The sequence below is a fragment of the Lemur catta genome, chromosome 2 (assembly GCF_020740605.2).
Source record: "Lemur catta isolate mLemCat1 chromosome 2, mLemCat1.pri, whole genome shotgun sequence".
Lineage (NCBI taxonomy): Eukaryota > Metazoa > Chordata > Mammalia > Primates > Lemuridae > Lemur > Lemur catta.
In genome coordinates, this window is record NC_059129.1 from 44,593,442 (window position 1) to 44,616,543 (window position 23,102).

Here is a 23,102-nt window from a genome sequence, read left to right on the forward strand (position 1 = left end):
GTCTCTGTGTTGTCTGGGCTAGAGTGCCGTGGTGTCATTCTAGCTCACAGCAACCTCTAACTTCTGGGCTCAAGTGATCCTCCTGCCTCAGCCTCCCGAGCAGCTGGGACCACAGGCACATGCCACCACACCTGGCTTATTTTTTCTAGTTTTAGTAGAGATGGGGTCTCACTCTTGCTCAGGCTGGTCTCTAACTCCTAAGCTCAAGTGATCCTCCCGCCTCGGCCTCCCAGAGTGCTAGGATTACAGGCTTGAGCCACTGCACCCGGCTTCCACCCCCTTTTATGTAATAGAATATTCCTCATTCTGGGTTTGCCTGTTGTTTTCTGATGATTACATCTGTACTGTGGGTCCTCAGTTATGTCCCCAAGATATTCCTTCTATAGGCAGCACACAGGGTCTGTCTGGCCCTCATAGGTATTAATTGTAATCACCCATCAAGGTGACTATCCAGTTGTTCCATACTTGTTCCTTTTGAATAAGCATCTTTCCCCTGGCTGCCAATTAAGAAAGCCCATTGACTTATGACCTCATCTAATGATAACACTTGTTTTTTATCTGTCAGAAATGCCATTCAGAACAATAACACCTTGAGCATAGCATATGAAGCTAAGATCTCAAAGCATTTTTTGAGTGCTTAGCTTTCACAGTGACCCTGAAAAATGGATCTCCTAATCTTTTCCTCCTTTGCTTTGTCTGTGCATCATATCGTAGTACTTTTTGGGGTTGGTTGTTGAAAGGATAAAGAAGTGAAGGGTAGAATAAAGAATTTTACCTCTGTACTTGAATGCTACATTTTCCCTTCATCCCTTTTATCTCAGGCATCGGCTGGTAGAAGTGAAGCATAGGAAGAGGGACAAGGGGGAGAGCAACACTGTAGAGCCTAGAGTGGCAGGCAGAAAGACATTACTAATTGTTTACCCTGGTATCGATAACTATCTGTAAAGTAATAGAACATGTTATTTTAAACTGGATCGATGGCCATGTGCAGTGAAGAACACATTTCCCATAGCTTGTAGTTGGGTGAGGCCAGGTGGCAGGGGGGAACATGCCTTTTGTCTGCCCTTTCTCTTTCCTTTGACTCTTTACTGTTGACTAGAATGTGCACATGGTGTTTGAAACACAAGCAACCGTATTGGACCATGAATTGGCAACTAAGGATGGTGTTAACAAGATCTAAGGAACCTAGGTCCCTGTTAATTGAAGAGCTGCCATGGACCTTAGACTTCTTTTACATGAGAGAAAAAATAAACAACCTTTTTTTTTTATTGTAGTCACATGTTACTGTGAGTTTTCTGTTATATGCAGTTGAACCTAAACCTGAATGATAAAAAGAAGAGATGTTCATGAAAGAGAGTTATATCGATGAACTTGCTAGAAAAACTCACATGAGGTCTGCCACTCTCTAATATTGCTCTGAGTCCAGACACTATACTGATAATAAATAAGACAAAATCTTTGTTATGGTGCTTATATTCTAAAGAGGAAGTCAGACAGTGACAATAAAAAATACCAGTCTTGGGTGTTACATGCCATGAAGGAAAGTAAAGCAGGTAAGGGGATGGGGAGTACCGATCAGGGGCACCTCTGTGTTGGAAAGAAGGAGGGAGTGGTAGTGGTGTGGAGAGTCTGGGTACAAGCTTTCCAGGTGGAGGGACCAGCAAGTACAGAGACCCTCAAATGGGAGTCTACTTGTATTGGGGGAACAGTAGGGAGGCCAGTGCAGCTCAAAACAGACAACTGAAACTGTTGAGAGTGATAAATATGTTGATTATCTTGAGTGTGGTAATGATATTGCAGGTATGTGTATATGCCAAAACTTTAAAAATTATACACTTTATATTTTATGCACTTTATATATGTGTACTTTATTGTGTGTCACTCATACCTCAATAAAGCTGTTTTTAAAAAATCATAGCTACCACAATCTAGAAACTACCCCTAAGAATCCTTGCTGATATTAATAACATGTCTTTGCTACCCAACCCTCTTGCTCTTGACTTTTACTATAAAAGTATTTTTCCTTCTTTGCACAGTTGTCCTTCTTTGGGCATTGCGTATGACCTCTTTTGTTCATACATAGCACAGCATGGGCAAATGAATGTTTAATCATGGGTTAAGAGATGTGGCCATCCTGTCAAGCAGGTGAGAGAAGCTACTGGATCTGAAAAAATGGATCAGCTAGGTGTTTTGAAAATATATGATTGGGGAATATGACTCAGCAATACAAATAATAAACTTGATACAACAACAACTTGGATGGATCTCAAGAGCTGATATTGAGTGAAAAAAGCCAGTCTGAAAAAGTCACAGACTGCATGATTCCATTTACATAAATTACAAAATTATGGAGATGAAGAACAAATTAGTAGTTGCCAGGGTTTAGGGATGGTATTGCGGGGCGGGTAGGGTGTGACTATAAAGGAGTAGCATGAGGGATATCTTTGTGGTATTGGAATAGTTTTATATCTTGATTATAGTAGTGGTTACATAAGTCTACACGTGATAAAGTAATATAGAATTATACAAACACCCCCCAATATCAACTTCCTGGTTTTTATATTATACTATAGTTATGTAAGATGTAACCATTGGGGGAGACTGGGTGAAAGTTACATGGGACCTCTTTCTATTATCTTCATAACTTCCTGTGAATCTATACTTCAAAATAAAAAGCTTAAAAAAAATCAGTGAACTTCCACTTTAGGAAGATGGAGTGTACTTTTCTCTATTTGTACTGCATAGTACAACTAAAAACCTTTAACATCCCCATGTCAGTGGACATACATATATATTATATGTATGCATCAAGCATAAGAGTGAAAAGTGGAGAGAAGGCAGACCTATTAAGGAACTCAGGATCTACGCAGCAACATGGTGAGTTTCTTGGGTGGTTTTGGTTTTTGTTTTATCTCATATGTCCCAGACTTGGGGCTGAAGAAGTTGGCAACCAAGAAACATTGATAGGCATAGACAAACACTCCAAGAGCCAAAGGACCGGGAAAGAGGCATTTTAGCAAGCAGGAAACTTAAGACAATAACCACTCTATGCCAGCCCACAGAAAAAGCCTTTACCCCAATCCCCACCTAGGCCAGCAAAGGCCAAGTGGGGAGTTTTGACTTCCATCCTCCTAGGGCTATAATGAGGTGCTCCAACCCCTTCTAGTTTGGTGTCAGAGAAGGCTTTGTAAGGAGCTGGGATTTTCATCCCCATCCAGCTATCACAAGGTGTTACTCCATCCATGAGTGGGGTAATGTCAGAGGAGACTGGCCTTTCACCACTGCACAGTAGTAATAAGGTTGCCCGTATCCCCATGTCAGTGGAGGCCTTGAAGGGATCAGTGATGAGGTTCTCTGCCACTTCCAGCTAGGGAGTATTAGTGAAGGCCTACTCAGAAGCTTAGTCCTGCAGTACTGAGGAAACTCCTCTCTTGGGTGTCCCATGAGGCCAAGTGGAGAACTTAGACTTCTGTTTCCATCTAACAGTACCAAGAAGGCACCTCCCCTTCTGCTGGACCAATACGAATAAAAGCCAAAAGCCAGCAAAATAGAAGGTTTTTTTGTTTGTTTTTTAAAGACAGGGTCTTGCTCTGTCACCCAGGCTGGAATGTAGTGGCACAATCATAGCTCACTGTAACCTTGAACTCCTGGGCTCAAGCAATCCTCCCACCTAGAGCCTCCTGAGTAGTTAGGACTACAGGCACATGCCACCATGCCCAGCTAATGTTTCTAAAATGTTTTTGTAGAGATGGGGTCTCGCTATGTTGCCCAGCCTGATCTCAAACTCCTGTCCTCAAGCGATCCTCCTGCCTCAGCCTCCCAAAGTGCTGGGATTATAGGTGTGAGTCACCATGCTCAGCCAGTTTGGGGAGTTTTACAATAAACACTCAATTACCATACGACTGTACTGGGCGTTTATCCCAGCAAAATTAATACTTATGCTCACACAAATACCTGTACACAAATATTTATAGCAGCCTTATTCATAATAGTAAAAAAACTGGAAACAATCCAGATGTCTTTCAACAGATGAATGGTTAAACAAATTGTGGTATATCCATATCATGGAATATTAGTAATAAAAAGGGACAAGCTATTGATACACATAACTACCTGGATGAATCTCCAGAGAATTATGCTGATTGAACAGTATAATCCCCAAAAGTTACATATTGTATGATTCCATTTATATAACATTCTTGAAATGACCAAATTATAAAAATGGAGAATGGATTCCCAGAGGTGAAGGAAGCAGTGGGTAGTGGAGGAAGATGGGAGTGGCTATGAATGGCCAACTGACTGATGGAAATGTTCTGTATGTTGACTGTTGATGTCAATATCTTGGTTGTGATATTGTGTTCCAGTTTTGTAAGATGTTACCATTGGGGGGAACTAAGTAAAGGGTACAGAGATCTCTTTGTATTATTTCTTACAATCTATAATCATCTCAAAATGTTTAATTAAAAAATATGTACAGGTTGCCTTCAGGTCCCTTTTGTCTTTATATACTTTGTATTTTTAGCATTAAAGGAAAAGATAAACACATTAAAACTGAAATAAAAAAATTTTTTTTAAAAGTGCACAGGCCAGGTGCATTGGCTCATGCCTATAATCCTAACACTCTGGAAGGCCAAGGCAGGAGGATCACTTGAGCTCAGGAGACCAGCCTGAGCAAGAGTGAGACCCTGTCTCTACTAAAAATAGAAAAAATTAGCTGGGCAACTAAAAATAGAAAACAATTAGCGGTGTGTGGTGGTGCTCGCCTGTAGCCCCAGCTACTAGGGAGGCTGAAGCATGAGGATCACTTGAGCCCAGGAGTTTGAGGCTGCGGTGAGCTAGGAAGACGCCATTGCACTCTACTCATGGTAACAAAAACAAACAAAAAAAGCAGAAAGCAAACAAAAAAACTGCTCACACATTCAAACTGTTGATGAGAATATGAACTCTCCTATTCCCTGGTCCCTAAAGGGCAAGATTTTTGTAAAACATGAGTTTTTGCATTCAACAAAAATGACTCATTCACCAGGCATGATGATGCATTCAGTGAGGATGCTGAGAGTCTCTGAGCTGAGGTAGGTTTTGTTATACATAGCTGATTCAAATGCCCAATCATCTCTGCTAGGGTGCTCCAGGAAGAAAAGGCTGAAATGCAAGAAATTGCCCCGAGGCTCCCTGTGGCCGACAGCTGAATTGGGAAAAAGCAATAATGGCTAATAATGCTGGCAGGAAACTTCTTTGATAGGCTCTATTGGTCTGTATTCTGGTGAGAGGAAGGCAGAGGGACAAATAGTGATAGAGTATTCGGTCCTATTGGAGGGGAGTGGGTAGTACAGCACCTGGGCCAAGGATGATTTGCTTTCCTTTTAGGTAATATTTTGGGGACTTCTGGGAAAATTTGAACTTATGACACAGGAATAAACAGAAATGCATGACGTCTGTTGATTATTTTATATGGTTGACCATGCTTAGATTATCTCTGAAATCAGGTAACAATTGGTTTTGGGGGAAGGAGCCTGAATGGCTGAGGGACAGGGGAGGAAGGGAGACTTACAGTTAGTTGTATGCCTTTGATTTTTGTATTATGTGCATGTAGTAAATATATTCACAAGAATGAATAAGACTTCCTTTAAGGCTGTCTCAGAGTGGTTTTTTTTTTTATTTCCTTCAGGTTTTTGCCTAAATATTTAAGTCCAGATAACTGCCACCTTTTCTTTTTTGCAACTGGGTCTACAGGTTTCCCTGGCATACTTTTAGGTGTAGCGATGAAATAGAGTGGAAACAGCACTGGACTGGGAGTCAGAACACTTGGGTCCTCATCCTGCATCTCATAAATAGGTAACCTTGGGAAAGCTCTTATTTCCCTGGGCTTCAGTTTCCTTATTTGTAAAATGAAGAAGTCGATCTCTAAAGTCCTTGGTGATTTTAACAAGTTGCCGTTCATTTTCTTCTGCCCCCCCACACTGGGGAGGGAGTGCTAATGCAGCGCACGTCTTCGGTCTTCGGTAAACATTTGCCACTGGTTACGGAGCCAGAGCGGCACGAAGAGGCTGACGAGGCGCCCCGGTCTCAGTTCTGCAGCACAAAACCCTCAGCAGCCGGCCGCAGTGGCGTGTTTGCGTCTCTTCTCCGGGTCTGTGGGGTCCTTTAGACTCCTTTCACTCCCCAGCCTGATTCCTGGAGTACAGTTGGTGCTCAAATAATTAGTGAATGCGTGAGGGAAACAAATGAGAAGTGGAGCCTGCCATCCGGGAGCTGCGCGATTATCTAATGAATTTCTGCAAAAAGTTATTTAGTAAACGACCCCGACGCCTCAAGGCGACTGCCGCGCGCGAACCCCGCGCAGTGCGGACGGAGGAAGGAGGCCCGCCGCCTGCGCTCGCCGGGAGGCGGGCCGGCGCCGGGGGCGGAGCCCGTCGGCTCGGGCGCTGCGCGCGCGCCTCGGCCCCCGCGAGCCCGGCCGGCTGGCGGCGCGCGGTCTTCGCGTCGCTCTGGGCTGGCGGCCGCGGCGCCGCGCGGGTGGGTGGGATCTTGGCGGAGCTCCGGGCGCCCGGGCAGGGGCGAGAGAGCGCCATGGCGGCCGCTGTGGCGGCGGCGCCCGCTGCCCGCGCCGCGGCGAGGTGAGAGGGTTGCCTCTTCTCCACGGCTGAGGAGGCCACGGCTGCCCGCCTGCCTTCCACGCGGGCCGCGGCTCCGGCATGGCCGGGATCATTAAGAAGCAGATCCTGAAACACCTGTCCCGGTGAGAGCACCAGCGCCGCCCCCGGCTGCCCCGGGGCCCTTCCTGACCTTCTCGGACCTCCTCCCTTACGCCGCGCTCGGGCCCGGCCTCCCTCTCTCCAGCCGCGCCGGGACTGCGCGGCGGCCCCTGCCTCAACTCGAGCCTAGACAGCCTCCCCCGCGCCCGCTGCGCCAACCGTTGTCACCACTGCGTTCCTCCCGCGCCCAGGGCCCCCCGGTACAGGGCTCTCCCGCCCTTGGACCGGTGCCCCTAGACCCCCCGCACCTCAGCGCCCCCCTGGACTTTTTCCAGAGGGCTCTCCTGGCTTGCTGCCTCCAGCCTCAGTTCCCACTCCTCGGAGCAGGTCACGCCGTCCTCTGACGCCTCCGAGGCCCCGACGCAGCCCACCCTTCCTTTCCTGCCCCTGCTGTGTTCCCTCTGCCTCTTCCTGCGTTTGAACCCGCCGCCCCGACCTGGGAGCCTCTGCCCGCCTCTTGACCCGCCCCAGCAGCCGCTGCACTGCCCTCCTCTCCCAGATGCCTTCCCCTTGCCCGTTCGAACCCTGCCACCCAGTCCTGCGTAGCCCATTTCCCCCTCGGATTTCCAAGGCCGGCGCTGGATTTCTCTTTCCCAGAAGCTCCCACCTCCTGCTCCTCTTCTGTCTGACCCTGTTGCATCACCCTTGAAAAAGCCCTGCACCCAGGGCCATTCTCCTGAACTCCTTTCTCCTTTGCTTCTCTTCTCATTACACAGACTAATTGGAGAAAGGTCACGAGAGTTGGGGATAAAGTTTCAGCAACCTTCCCTTTAAGATGATGTGGAGGTTTTTTGACAGCCTGTGAAAAGAACCAACAACGTTCACTTCTGCTTTGCAGTCTTTTATTAAGCAGTGTTATGTCGCTCCGTAATTTTGGGGCATGAGGAGGTTGGCGGGCAAAATAGTTTTCAGATGTAGCTTGGTGACTGCTAGCCCCTGTGTTACAGTTGCAGGCTGTCAGAACTGGTGGCCACAAAAATTGGGAACTTGGTTTTCACTTAGCTTTGACTTCTTATGCCAAGCTGGAGTTGATGATGGTTAACACCTTAACCCGCCTTTGTACCTCAAGTAATGAGTGATCCAGGGATTCCATCCTCAGTGGTCAGTGGTTTTTGGAAGGTGGTGTGTGTGTGTGTGAGGGGGGGAGATGCCAGTCAACATAGGACACCTAGGCACTGATATATCTTTCTGGGTCTTCTTTTTCTTTCTTTCTTTCTTTCTTTTTATTTAGACAGAGTCTTGCTCTGTGGCCCCGGGTAGAGTACAGTGGCATCATCATAGCTCACTGCAACCTCAAACTCCTGGGCTCAAGTGATCCTCCTGCCTCAGCCTCCTGAGTAGCTGGGACTACAGGCCCACACCACCACACTGGGTTGATTTTTCTATTTTTAGTAGAGATGGGTCTCTCGCTTGCTCGGGCTAGTCTCAAACTCCTAAGCTTAAGTGATCCTCCTGCCTCAGTCTCCCAGATTGCTAGGATTATGGGCGTGAGCCACCACGCCTGGCCTTTTTCTGGGTCTTCTTATGGCATGGGTAAGCCACTGCATCCCCCTTTCCTGGCTGACTCTCTGACTTATTTACTGTTACTTTGACCTTAGACATTAAACAGTAATTAGATTCAGATACATCTTTTGTATCTAATCATCACATTGTAAAAGAAAAAGCAGATTGGAGGCTGGAGTTGGAAAGTGCCTTTGGACTCTTTACTTGGATTAACCTAATATATTCTTTCTCGAGTATTGTTAATCTGGGTGTTCTGTGAGTCTGGTGGTTCTGTGTAAAGATTTAAAAGTATTTGGGGCATGAGCAAAGATTGCAGAATGGGACAGAATTTAACCAGAGGAAAACTTTATTAATTTGAATGGATATAGAATTTTAGGGTTTAGAGATGATTTCACCTATCTTAGCATTGTGTTTAAAATCTGATTTACTTTCTTCTTCTCTAGTATGGGGATAATAGTACCTACTTCAAGGGGTTATGAGGGTTACATGAGTTAATATATATAAGGACTTAATACAGTGCCTAGTACATAGTAAGTGCTCAATAAGACATGAACTTATAGTTATTTTTTGGGCCACAGCCTGCGTGACAATTTGATACAAGCCATAGACCTTCTCTCCAGAAAAATCCATATGTGCAAACAGGCAATTTTTTAATATAGTTTGGCAGGGAGGAGTCACTAAATCCCCAAAGCATATGTCTGAGACTCTCAAGGCATCCTGGAACTAGGTGGTTAGTCTTTGATCTAGTTCAATACCCCCCTCATTTTATGGCTGAGGAAACTAAACCTAGAGAGGGTAAGTGACTTGCCAAGTTGCATAGGAAGGTATGGTGGTGGAAAAGAACTGAGCTTCTTAACTGGCACACATTCTGTGTACCCTCTGTGAATGTAGTTTTTAAATAAAAATTTTAACAGTATATGCTGACACATTTTTAGTGAATCCTTGGTGAACAAAATATCTTTTTTAGATGAAGTAGGAACAAGTATGACAGACATTGGGGGAAATTTCTGATTTTCTCCACATTGGGCAGGGGACTGAGGAGGAAGTGGAAGAGGTTGGTTATGTTACAGCTGCAATTTCAAGGGCTCTAGGAAGAGGTGCTAGGATATGAGTCTGGTTGGGGGAAAGGCCAAACTCCTGGGGCCTTTGTGTTTGTTTAGTTTGGGAAAGCTACCTAATCGTGTATTACCTAATCTGTATAGTCTGCACCACACATGCACTGGCTGGCCTGCCTGGGGAGGACTATGGCTCTGTGGCTTGCTAAACCTGATGGGAAGGAGGGAGAAGAGAAGGTATACTGAGTTACTGTGTTAAATTGTATATTATAGGTGTTTGGTAATCACTTGTTGCTAATGATGACAGTGCCATTTGACCAGGAAGAAAATGTCCTATATCAGAGAGGATAACCCAGTGACTTTCATATTATGTATAATTTGGGGCATGAAGTTTTTCAGATAATAAAGTGTCTTGTTGGAATGCATTCTCCTTATTAGTATTTTGGGAAACAAGATTTGGGGAGAATGGTGTTCAAGATGTTTTTCTTAAATGCCTAGAGTATGGGCCAGGCACTAATCTGGGCACTGAGGAAAGAAATGTAAATGTCTTTTTAAGGCTTTAACCCATGGTTTGTGTGACTACTGCTTAATACATAAAACTTTAATGTACAGTATTCATTTAAATAGACCTTGGAAAAAACCTTTATTTAGAAACACAAAGTAATCATTCATGTAAAAATATTCAAAAATCATTTTTCACTAAATTAGGTTTTTCTTGTTTTAGATCACCTTAGCTAATAGCCTTTCATTATACAAGTAACATAAAATATGATTGATTACAAGGAAAGTCAAGCGACTGTGGCTAATGGAAAGAGCATGGGCTCTGGAGCCAGACAAGCCACACTCACCTTCCAGCTCTGCCACTGATGAGCAGGGCAGCCTTTCTGAGCCTTAGTTTTCTTATCTGTAAAATATAAGAAGAAGGAAGAATAATACATACATGGCAGATTTTGTGGACAGTTAGAGATACAGTTTTTATTACAGTGCCTGACATGTAAGTAGGTGTTTAATAAAGAGTAGCTATATAACATGGCCCTAGAAGTTAGGGACACTGTGACACTATGAAAGCTAAAACCTGACTAGCTTTTTAGAACCCCATCAGAAGTCTTAGTTATTCCTGACTGCAGGAAATGTGAACCTGAGTGACAGAGACATGGCTGATAGACAGGATAGATACTTTGAAAACGCAAGTATTAGGTGAAATTCAGAGGCATAGATTTCCGAATTCCTTTTGGAGGAGAAAAAGAGAGCCTTACTGTGAGCTCAGCCCTCTTAGTTTATGATCAGTGCCTCCACTCCTCACTCATCACCCTGGAGAATCTTAGAGATCATCGAGGCCAGCCTCCAGTAGACAGTGAGGAGCTCTAAGCTCTGAGCGGCTAACTAATCCAAGGTCCTTTAAGGTGGAGGTTTGTAGGACTAGTCTCAACTTCCAGATCATGTCCTTTTACTCTAGGCTTTAGTTATTATCATGTTCATTTCCCAAATAATTATTTCGTGCAATTTCTAGTAACAGTCGACTATATATTTCTGTTTCCCTTTCTCATTTTCTTGTGTTGCTTCAGAATAAAGCACCTCTATTTACTTAGCAAATATTTAATAATAGACAACTGTGCTAATAAGCTCTTTATAAGTCTTATGATGATTTAATCCTCATAATAACCCTATGAGGTACATATTAGGCTCATTTGGTAGATGAAGAAATGAGGCCAGAAAGATTAAATAACTTGCCCAAAGTCATAGCTAGTAAGTTATAGAAGTGAGATTCAAATGCAGGCATTTGATTACAGAGCTGTGCTCTTTAACCTGCTGCTATAATAACTTTTATCTATTGAGTGTTTCAAACTGAACATACTCATGTCACCAGCACTCACCCGAAGAAACAGAATGTTACCAGCACCCAAGAAACCTCCCACGCCACCTTGTTCCTCCTTCCTGTCATTACTTCCACCAAAGGGTAACTAACAACTGTTCTGATTTCTAACAGCATAGATTAGTTTAGTCTGTTTTTGTTCTTTATATAAATGGAATCATATGATATGTATGCTTTTATGTTTGGCTTCTTTAGTGCAACATTATGTTTGTGAGATTAATTCATATTTTACATCAAGTTGTAGACTCCATTTTCATTGCTGTATAGTATTCTATTATGTGAATATACCTCAGTTTATTTATACATTTTACTCTTGATGGACAGTTGGATAGTTTCCCAGCTTGGGGCCATTGTGAATATTGCTACTAGGAATATTCTAATACTGTAGTCCCCAACACCGGGGCCGTGGCCCAATACCAGTCTGTTGCCTGTTAGGAACTGGACCATGCATCATCACCAGAGCTCCGGGGACCTCCCACCCCCACTCCACAGTGGAAAACTGTCTTCCATGAAACTTAGGAACCGGGCAACACAGCAGGAGGTGAGCGGAGGGCAAGCGAAGCTTCTTCTGTATTTACAGCTGCTCCAGCCGCTCCCTTGACCCCCACTCCATGAAAAAATTGTCTTCCGTGAACTGGTTCCTGGTGCCAAAAAGGTTGGGGACTGCTGTTGTAGTACGTGTCCTTTGGTGAAGATATGCACATATGTCTTTTGGGAATATAGATAGAGTAGAATTTCTGGATTATAGGATATACATATGTTCAGCTTTAATAGATATTGCCAGTTTTCCAAAGTCTACGTTCTTGACAACATTTTGTATTTTTCATCTTTTTCATTTTAGACATTCTGGTAGATGTGTTTTTAAATTTTTTTTTTTTTTTTTGAGACACAGTCTCGCTTTGTTGCCTAGGCTAGGGTGAGTGCTATGGCATCAGCCTACCTCACAGCAACCTGAAACTCCTGGGCTCAAGTGATCCTCCTGCCTCAGCCTCCTGAGTAGCTGGGACTACAGGCATGCGCCACCATGCCTGGCTAATATTTTCTATATTTTTAGTTGTCCAGCTAATTTCTTTCTATTTCTAGTAGAGACGAGGTCTCACTCTTGCTCAGGCTGGTCTCGAACTCCTGAGCTCAAACGATCTGCCCACCTCGGCCTCCCAGAGTGCTAGGATTACAGGCGTGAGCCACCATGCCCGGCCCCCAAAATTTTTTTACCTTATATGTGGTAAACCAGATAGGCACTTTATTTTTATTGCCTGTCTAGTTTTTAAGTTATGAGGTATTTGAAATTTTAGTCACAAGCAAATGTCAGAAACTTGAAAACATAAGGTCTTTTTTGGAATAACATTCAAATTATTAAGGTACAATGAAAATAATCAGGATTATTTCTAGCCATTAACCCCATAAAATTTCTTACTTGGAATAGATGAGATGCTTAGCCTGCTGTCAGAATAACAGTTGTGTACATAAAGAGAAAGGAGGGGCTGTTGTCCATCCAGACATTGGGTTTTTATTAAATATTTGGTCTTAAGACTACCCTGGATATTAAATAGTTTCATTCTGGTCTGTAATCTTAGTACCCCATTGACATAGTGTTTCCTGTTTACTAAAGAAATGAAAATTTATATTCATAGCTTTTCTATCACAATTTTATACATTTCCAAGGGTGATTTCCTTTTATAGTAAAAGGGTTGTTTTGTGTCTTAAAAAGAAACGTTTAAAAGCGATAAAATTTTCAAGGCAGTACTGTAGTATGTATTTGATATACAGCAGCTTAATGTGTGGTTCATAATAATGAAAATTACCTGCTTTAAAATTGATTGAAAAGTATGTCAGTGTAGCAGAAGGAACCAGGCCTTGGATTCCAAAAGGTGGCTGTGAATTTTGACTCTGCTGCTTCTAAGCTAGATGTTCGGCAAGTCTTTTAGCTTCTTGAAGTTTTAGTTTCCTCATCTCACCTTGCCCTCCTATGTGGGAATAATAGCACATAATGTTGTTTTGAGGATTAGAAATAATGTATAAAAGTGCTTGATCTTTTTTTTTCTTTTTTTTTGAGACAGAGTCTCGCTCTTTTGCCCATGCTTGAGTGCTATGGCGTCAGCCTAGTTTACAGCAACCTCAAACTCCTGGGCTCAAACAATCCTACTGCCTTAGCCTCCTGAGTAGTTGGGACTACAGGTATGTGCCACCATGCCTGGCTAATTTTTTCTATATATTTTTAGTGTCCGGCTAATTTCTTTCTATTTTTAGTAGAGACGGGGTCTCGCTCTTGCTCAGGCTAGTCTTGAACTCCTGACCTCAAGCGATCCTCCCGCCTCGGCCTCCCAGAGTGCTAGGATTACAGGAGTGAGCCACTGTGCCCAGCCTAAAAGTGCTTGATCTTAAAAAAATACTCAGTAAACAGTGACCATTACTATTTATCTTTACTTATTACAGTTGCTTAAGGGAGATCAGTGTTAGTTTTTGGAGATAATACTTTTTTCATCATTTTCAAGGTTATACCTTGAGATTAATGGTTTCTCATTGGTACTTGAGGAGAGAATACTTTTCATCATCTTCAAGATTGTCAGTTTTTGGATAATACTTGTCATCATCTTCAAGGTTGTGTCTAGAAATTAATGGTGTTCACGTTGGTGCTTGAGGAGAGAAGGAACTAAAGGTTGTTTATCTTTTTTCATATCTCAAGTCATACTGCAAGGAGGTAACTTTGAGCTTAGTATAGGCAAAATAGCTGAAAGGTATACACTGGGTTGGGATTTACTTATATAGAGTCTAAGATGATAACATAATCGTATAATCATATACTGTATTCTTAGAGTTAAAAAAATATTAGAGGTCATTTAGTTACCCTCACCTAATACAGAACCTGGTTGAATAATAATCTGTGACTATGGCATTAATCACTGAAAAGAAAGGTTCTTTTCATCACAGCTTAATTCCCTATACCCACTGTGGTGTGGCCTCCACAATAGCAGGGATTGTGCCTGTTGGCTTCTTTGAAACCAGAGAGTTTGAGGATGCTTTGAGTGGGTGAAGTGGGTATGGAAATTTGTGGAGTAAGAATGTGTGGTTGGAACTCAGAGAACCTTAGACTTGGGGAGTAGGAGTGTAGGAGGCCAGGGAAATCCGTTTCAGCCAGTATCGTTAGGGGGCCTTTTGTCTCTGTGGTAAGGGCAAGTATTTACTATTGGTTCTGAACACAGATACTGAAAAACATTTTCCAGTATTTACAAGCAGTTGAATCAATCAGTATATACTAAAGTGTAAAAGTAATTTAACACATTAGTAATTTAGGTAAAGGGTGTCTACTTGTCATAAAGATAAGATATATTATAAAATATTTGTTGGATTGACTTTGTTGTTTCATTTGCCTACATCAGAAGTCTTTTTACATGTATGCACAGCCTTTGTAGTGCATTGGTTATATGTAGCTTGGCTGCTAGCCCATCATTTAAAAATTATAGAGAACATTGATGGTAAGTAAGATATCAGTGTATTTAAGTCTGACTTAATGGAAGTGCTGTGTTCCCAAAATTTACTTCTAAGTTTGAAATTTGGAGTATATGGTCCAGTAGAAATAGTGGTATGGCCGGGTGCAGTGGCTCATGCCTGTGGTCCCAGCACTTTGGGAGGCCAAGGCAGGAGGATCACTTGAGGCCAAGAGTTCAAGACCAGCCTGAGCACCACGGCAAGATACCATCTTTATAAAAAATAGAAAAATTAGCTGGCATGGTGGTGTGTGCCTGTAGTCCCAGCTACTCAGAAGGCTGAGGCAGGAGGATCGCTTGAGCCCAGGAGTTTGAGGTTGCAGTGAGCTATGATGATGCTACTGTACTCCAGCCCAGACAACAGAGTGAGACTCTGTCTCAAAAAAAAAAAAAAAAAAAATGGATTATAATTTTGAATAATTTCCTAAGTTAGCCCACAAAAGCCACAGTGGATTGATTATATATAAGCCTACTAGGTGGAATTCTGGGTTTTGGTTGTTAGGGAACTATTTGAAGGAGTTGTGTGGAGGTAAAGGAGAAGAAAAAGAGTATTTTCTTTTTTTTTTTTTTTTTGAGACAGAGTCTCATTTTGTTGCCTGGGCTAGAGTGAGTGCCGTGGCATCAGCCTAGCTCCTACTGCCTCAGCCTCCCCAGTAGCTGGAACTACAGGCATGTGCCACCATGCCTGGCTAATTTTTCTATATATATTTTTAGTTGGCCAGATTTCTTTCTATTTTTAGTAGAGACGGGGTCTCGCTCTTGCTCAGGCTGGTCTCGAACTTCTGACCTCGAGCGATCCACCCGCCTTGGCCTCCCAGAGTGCTAGGATTACAGGCGTGAGCCACCGCACCCGGCCAAAAAGAGTATTTTCTTTCTCATTTCTTGGAGTAAAATCCTTCAGATAATTGTATCTCAGCAAGGACTGTTTTTGGTTGTCAAAGTGATTGAGAGGTGCAAGCAGCATTTGGTGAACAGGGAGCCATGTCCTGTAGTATACAGAATAATGTCACATAAAGAAGCATTTTCCCTTGTCCCTTTTGTCTTTTAAATGTTGTTAAATGTTTACATAGGTGAATTACCTGTTTAGATCATTTGAGCCTAGAATATAACAATGTTTTACATAAAAACAAAATCTGAAGTGAATGTTTCAGGGCTACAACTACCACGAGGGAAGATTGTTTTGAACTTTGCCAAGAGTTTTTCACCATTTTGGAAAATGCTGTCACTCTTGACAGTGCCATTCATGGTATTGAAGTCATCAACACAATAAACTTGTATATGTCTGCATTTGTGGCTGTCCTAATCTCAGTAATTCCGCATATGGGTGTAAACATCTGACAAGTCTGCCTCCTAGTGCAATGACGTTGGAACATTTGCATATTGAAGTATAAATGATTTTATTATAAATTATTTTCCCTTTATACTTTGGATATTTTATTTTTTTCTTGAAATATGTATGTAAGTAGATTGTATTATATATAAAATCATTTTAGTAAGTAAAAGAGGCACTGTAAAATAATTGTTAAAAAAAGGAATTGAGTTTTTTAGGGTTGAGAACCACTGACTTATGTGAAATTTCTTTTGTATGAAATTTTGAAACACCTACATTTTGTTTCCCTCCTTTGTACATTCTCTCTTCTCTCCCTTTTTTTTTTTTTTAAATTAAAATTTTTATTTTTGGTACAGATGAGATCTTGCTTTGTTGCCCAGGTTGGTCTCAAACTCCTGGCCTCAAACGATCCTCCCACCTCAGTCTCCTAAAGTGCAGGGATTATAGGCGTAAGCCACCTTGCCTGGCCTCTTTTCCCTCCTTTATGACTCTTTCCCACCGCCTGAGGTTCTTCTTTTCATGCCCCCGATTACTCTGATTCTGCCCTCAGCCCTCAGCCCATAACTCCACCTGCTCAGGGCTGTGTGCTGTGTTTCCTTTACTTTCTCACCAGAATTCTCAATTCTTTAAGTCATTACAGTCCCCAAACCTCGGGCAGCGGCCCAGTACTAGTCCGTGGCCTGTTAGGAAATGGGTAGCCCATCACTGCCTGAGCTCTGCACTACCCTCCCTCCACCCAGGACACCCCCTCCCACCTCACCCTGGTCTTTAGGAGAATTGTCTTCCATGAAACTGGCCCCTGGTGCCAGAAATATTGGGGACCACTGCAGATTTCAGCTAAGTCAAGGGGAAAAGTAGAGAACATAATATGGAGCAGGAATGCTACCAAATAAATGACCAGCTCTAATTCAGAGTATGTCCTACAGGGTCAGCTCCCCTGAGCTACCCTTACTTTCACAGCTTCTGAATCTACAAATACTCCAAAAGATATCCCGGTTTGTTTTTGTTTTTCCAGAATGGTTTCTGTTGCAGTGACAGTGGGGACAAGAAGGGGGTCTGGACATCAGTTTGTGGTAAATATGATTCATTTGAAAGGTAGGCGTTCTAATATGTAGAAAATCCAGATTAGAAGAGAATAAGTTCATCCAAGCTGACTGCCTCTGGCATCTGGCTTGGGTGCTTTCCCAGGCAGTGCTGAAAACATTTGTTTCCCTTTTCTCAGAGAAATCTGTTTTCCCCTCCCTTCCTTCCTTCCTCCCTCCCTTCCTTCCTCCCTCAGTGGTTTTTAACTTGGATAAAAGTAGGGGCTGCAGTTCAGGAACATATTTCACTTGAGAAGGTGTCTTAACAGAGGCTGATACGAAGTTGTAGGCCTGGCACTGTACTGTAATGCGTATATCCTTTTGCCCCACACTGTCTGCCTTCCTTTCAGGCAGAGTTGGCTGTGGCTTCTTGGTCCTCTGGAGCCAAACAGGAGCAGTTTCTCAGTCTCTTTGAGGAAAGCCTATTGCAGGAAAGTTGAATACACAGCTATAGGTAGTGTCTCAGCTATTCTCAGATGCCTGGGAAAGGGAGTTCAGGGAGTCTGGCCTTTCAGGTTGACTCAGACCCTGAGCTACCCTTGAGGACTCTGTTTTTGAGACCATTTATTCATTAATTTTTTTTTTGTATTTTTTATGTGTTTTTTTTCCCCATCTGCTTTTTCTGAGGCCATATTCATTAATTCTTTAGGTAAACATTTATTGCCCACCTACATTGTATGCCAAGCAGCAGGAACTGAAAGATAGTGAGATGAGGTTTCTGTTCAGGGACCTAACTGGCTATAGACCTGTAACCAAAAAGCCCAGTAAAGCATTAAGAAGGATCCGTGGAGCTGGGGATGGGGTGGCACAGACAGAGGAACAAAGGTGATGCCAGTTGGAGGGAGCTGTACGAACAATGGCACAGGGTGCATTTAGGAGGCTGCCTGTGTGGTTCTATATCACTAGAATGTAGGGTTTGAGGGTGGAACACAGCTAGAGTTGGTATCAGAAAGAAAGAGAGAGGTAAATCCTAGAGGCCTTTTGCATTATGCCAAGACATCTAGATAGGCTCTGGTGCCTTCAGTTGCTATTGCCTTTGACCTGGGTCTGAGGCAGCTGGAACTTCTCCAAACCTCTACATCTGTGACGACTTTTTTTAAAAGTCAGAGAGATGGTATGGGGTAGTTAAGGTTGCAAGTTCTTGCTCCAGACTGCTGGATTTTGAATCCTTCTTCTGCCAGTTAGAAGCTCTGTGATTTGGGCAAGTTTTTAAAACTTTTTATGCTTCAGTTTCCTCATCTATAAAATGGGGATAATAGTAGTTTTTTACATCATGAGGCCATTGAGAGAAATAATTAAAAATATGTAGGACAGGCGCAGTGACTTATGCCTGTAATCCTAGCACTTTGGGAGGCTGAGGCAGGAAGATTACTTGAGGCCTGGAGTTCAAGACCAGCCTGAGCAACATAGTGAGAACCCCAGGTGTGGTGTCATGTACCTGTAGTCCCCGCTACTGGGGAGGCTGAGGCAAGAGCATTGTTTGAGCCCAGGAATTTGAGGTTGCTGTGAGCTATGATGATACTACTGCACTCTAGCCTGGGCAGCAGAGCGATACCCTGTCTCAAAAAAAAAATTTTATACATATATATATATGTATATATCTCATGTGTGTGTGTGTTTAGAACAGTGCTTGGAATACAGTAAGCAATTATTAAATGTTACCTATTATTTTAAAAATAATTCCTATTCTCAGAGCAATATCATCTTTTTTCATTTTTCTTTTTTTTTTTTTTTTGAGACAGAGTCTCACTCTGTTGCCCAGGCTAGAGTGCCGTGGCGTCAGCCTAGCTCACAGCAACCTCTAACTCTTGGGCTCAGGCAATCCTCCTGCCTCAGCCTCCCGAGTAGCTGGGACTACAGGCATGTGGCAGCATGCCTGGCTAATTTTTTCTATATATTTTTAGTTATCCGGTTAATTTCTTTCTATTTTTAGTAGAGACAGGGTCTCGCTCTTGCTCAGACTGGTCTCAAACTCCTGACCTCGAGTGATCCACATGCCTTGGCCTCCTAGAGTGCTAGGATTATAGGTGTGAGCCACCGTGCTCGGCCCCTTTTTCATTTTTCTTGGATGTTTTATTTTTTTTAATTTATTTATTTTTTTTGAGACAGAGTCTCACTTTGTTGCCCGGGCTAGAGTGAGTGCCGTGGCATCAGCCTAGCTCACAGCAACCTCAGACTCCTGGGCTTAAGTGATCCTACTGCCTCAGCCTCCCGAGTAGCTGGGACTACAGGCATGAGCCACCATGCCCGGCTAATTTTTTTGTATATATATTTTTAGTTGGCCAGATAATTTCTTTCTATTTTTAGTAGAGACGCGGTCTCACTCTTGCTCAGGCTGGTCTCGAACTCCTGACCTCGAGCGATCCACCCGCCTCGGCCTCCCAGAGCTAGGATTACAGGCGTGAGCCACCGCGCCCGGCCTTCCTTGGATGTTTTATTATAAAAGCTTACAGAAAAAGCTTTTAGAATATATTTCTCTTTCTCCTTTTAAACACCTTGCGCACCTTCTAATTATCTCTAATCAGAAGGGCGTGCCTGCTACCTCAGCCTCATAGAGAAATTTATTTTCATGTTTACAGATGACATTCTTAAACCTGGTTTAACCTGTCTGGTTTATCAGACATATTAGAGTTGGTTTGCAATGTGTGAAAGAATGTGGATGGATTGTTGAATAGTTTATTCCACCTATTTGGCAATTATCATTTATTTGCTTTGTATTATTTTCAAGTCATTCAGTAAACATTAATTGAGCATCCTTATCCCAGACTTTTTGTTTGACACAGACTAAATGACACAATTCTAGCCCTTAAGGAGCTCATAGTCCTTAGGGTTAGGGACCTTTGTTTTTTTTTTTTTTTTCTTTTTTGAGACAGAGTCTTACTTTGTTGCCCGGGCTAGAGTGAGTGCCGTGGCATCAGCCTAGCTCACAGCAACCTCAAACTCCTGGGCTTAAGCGATCCTCCTGCCTCAGCCTCCCGAGTAGCTGGGACTACAGGCATGCGCCACCATGCCCAGCTAATTTTTTCTATATATATTTTTAGTTGTCCAGATAATTTCTTTCTATTTTTAGTAGAGACAGGGTCTCGCTCAGGCTGGTCTCGAACTCCTGACCTCAAGCGATCCACCCGCCTCGGGCTCACAGAGGGCTAGGATTACAGGCGTGAGCCACCGCGCCTGGCCTTTGTTTTTATTTTAAACTCGTTTTTGTATCCTCCACTCATTTATGTGGTTTGAACCCACAAACTCTAGCAGCTGAATGTCCTGCTCTCTTAGGTATGTGTTTATTGACTCATTTGTCCAGGAGAAACTACTCTTTTCTTTCACTGTTTAACGTAAATCATAGCTCATTTTGAGTAGTCTTTGCCTCTGAAAATAAGCGTACGTATTGGTCAAAATTAGATCCAGTTCTGTTCAGAAATTAAGGATGGCCTCAGTGTATTATGTAGTTTTCCTTTTTCCTAAGTTTCCTCCTTGAGCAATTTTCAAAGCTCAGATAATCTACATGCTACACTTCTCTAAATAGCTGTTTGAGGCAGTAACTTGGAGAAGTAGTGATTAACCAACAATGCCTGTTAGTGGAATAGGCCTTCCTTTTCTGAGCATCGGCAAGTGCATTTTCACTTTGGGTAATCCAGAGCCTGTGGTATGTAGGTTTTAAAATTAGAAATGTAATATTCAGATTTAATCAATTGCTGCCCTTGATGCAAGTTTGGGAATTAACAAGAAATAGAAGTAAGGAAATTAAGGGGGAAAGTTAGGATGACAAGAAATATTTCTAACAAAGTGAGACATGCCAAGACTTGAGTCATGAGGTATAGTATCTTTAGGACCAGTGTAGGGAATGAATCTGGGACTTAATCACTGTGGGAGCTGAATGGTCAAAGAATTGAGAGACAGGGTAGAGGGCAGCTATCTCTGAGTTACACTAGGTGAGAAGCTCTAAATCCTAATTCTAGAATGATCAATGAAAGGGTATCTAATTAGGTGGTTAAGACATTGCAGCCATGATTCCAGGTATATAACAGTCAATTAGATGAGTACAAGGTACATGTCTTATATACGTTGACCTCTGCGGGTGGGCCAGATTGCAAGTATTCAGTTCTAGGAAAGAAGACTGGTGCAACCAGACAGGGTATTAGGGCTTTAGCCAACCAGGCTAGGTTTTAACAAGGCTTCAGGCTTAGAGGAGGGAATTAGAATGTTTAGCAGGGCTACTGTTGAGAATTAAGGAAAGAGAGTCTCTGTAAAATGCTTGTTCTTTCAACTGGCCCAGTATTGGGATGGGCAGTGGGGTCTATGAGCACAGTCTATGAGTGCTGCAAGTCACAAACTATACAACGACCACTGGTGAGGAAAACATGTGCAGTTACAGTTGTTCAGAGTGTAAATCAGTATCATGTCTATGAGGGAAAATTTGGAAATATCTGTCAAAATGGGAAATGTGGAAATGTAAATTCCACTTCTATGAATCTGTCCTATGGAAGGAATCAAACAAGTGAGAAAACCTATGAGACTTATTTAATGTAGCATTGTACTAATGAAGTCACTGTAAAAGAAAAATTAGCAGAGACTTTATTAAATATAGTGTATTCATACAGAGATGTAGTTTGTAGATAACTTTCCTGTTATTGAAAAGCATTAAAAAGTTTGACCATATAAAATATCTGAGATATATCTTTAATTATTTTTATTTAAAAATAAATGTAAGTTTTAGAACTTATTAATTATATGGACTAATTCCATTTTATACATCTATCTAGAGATATAATTATAGTTATCCCTTAGTATACCTGGGGAATTGGTTCCAGGACTCCTAAGTATGCCAAAATCCTTGTGTGCTCAAGTCCTGCAGTTAGCCCTGCAGAACCCACATGTACAAAAAGTTGGCCCTCTCTATGTGTAGGTTTTGCATCCTGGGAATACAGTATTTTTTGATCTGCCTTTGGTTGGAAAAAATCCATGTCTAAGTGGATATGCACAGTTCAAACCCACGTTCTTCAGGGGTTGTCTGTACTTCTATGTAGCGGAACCTGTAATTTTCTTTTTATACCTCTTTATATCATTTCAATTTTTTATAAGTATTGGTACTTCACTAGCAGACCCAGAGGATGACTTACCCATCTATCATGCTGCTCTGAGAGGGTGCATTTGTGCATGTCTGGTCATGTGTTTTTGGTAACTCATCATGGATGCCTCTTGGAGAGGACATAAAACCAATGAAATCCAGTAGAAAAGGGTTCTACCTCTAAAAATAGAAGAGTATATTGTTTCAAACTAACCTCACAGATAACAATTATGAATTTGGGGTAATATGTAAAAAATACCTTTTTGAAGGCATTGGAAAATGATCAAATCAGGCAGAAACTACAGGGAACTTGAAAGATGGGAACTGCACTAGGTTAGATTATGATTTATATGGCTTTTTGCCTGAGAGCACTCTTCAGTTTCCTTGGTGGTTGGTGATTAGAACTCAAGCAAAAATTTGCAGTCTCACTGGCTCAAGGAGTTAGAGGATGGAGTTTAGGGCTAAAGTGGGGAGGGAATCTCAGAAAGGAGGGAATAACAGAAGGGGGAGCCCTAAAATCTGCATCTGAACTCTGTACAGATCCTTGACAATGCATGAGGGAAGACGAAGGAGCATAGACAAAGCAATAGTTGGAAAGCTGGAAGAATTGAGCTGAGATTCAGCCGCTGCTCACTGCAGGGGAGACAGAGTTTAGAGTATGAATCCAGCCAAGTTAATTGCCCAATAGAACAAAATTCAACCTTCTTCAGAGGAAGATTGACAGAATCCAGAGTCTCAATAATGTCCAGTATATAATAACAAATTACTAGATGTATGGTGAAGGAAAATGTTTTTCACTGTCAAGAGAAAAGCAGTCAATAGAAATTGACCCTTGGACAACTCAGATCTTGGAATTACCAGGTAAGGACTTCTAAAACAAACTTGGTTTAATACAGGAATAGATGGAGAATCTCAGCAGAGAAATGGAAACTATAAAAAACCCAAATGTAA

At 42.4% G+C, this 23,102-nt stretch overlaps 1 protein-coding gene across 6 annotated transcripts in view; it reads left to right on the forward strand.

Annotated features, from left to right (window-relative positions):
• Window positions 1–6,462: 6,462 nt before the first annotated feature.
• UHRF1BP1 (UHRF1 binding protein 1) overlaps window positions 6,463–23,102 on the forward strand; it is a 71,887-nt gene continuing 55,247 nt past the window's right edge. For 5 of the 6 annotated variants that reach the window (XR_006733482.1, XR_006733481.1, XR_006733483.1 and 2 more), the window contains exon 1: window positions 6,555–6,739. Coding sequence is in view for 3 of the 6 variants with exons in the window: in XM_045543537.1 (XP_045399493.1) it covers window positions 6,696–6,739 (44 nt within the window). In the remaining 3 variants the exon portion in view is untranslated. Of the gene's footprint in view, window positions 6,740–23,102 lie in introns of all 6 variants that reach the window. The other variant, XM_045543535.1, reaches the window with a different exon arrangement.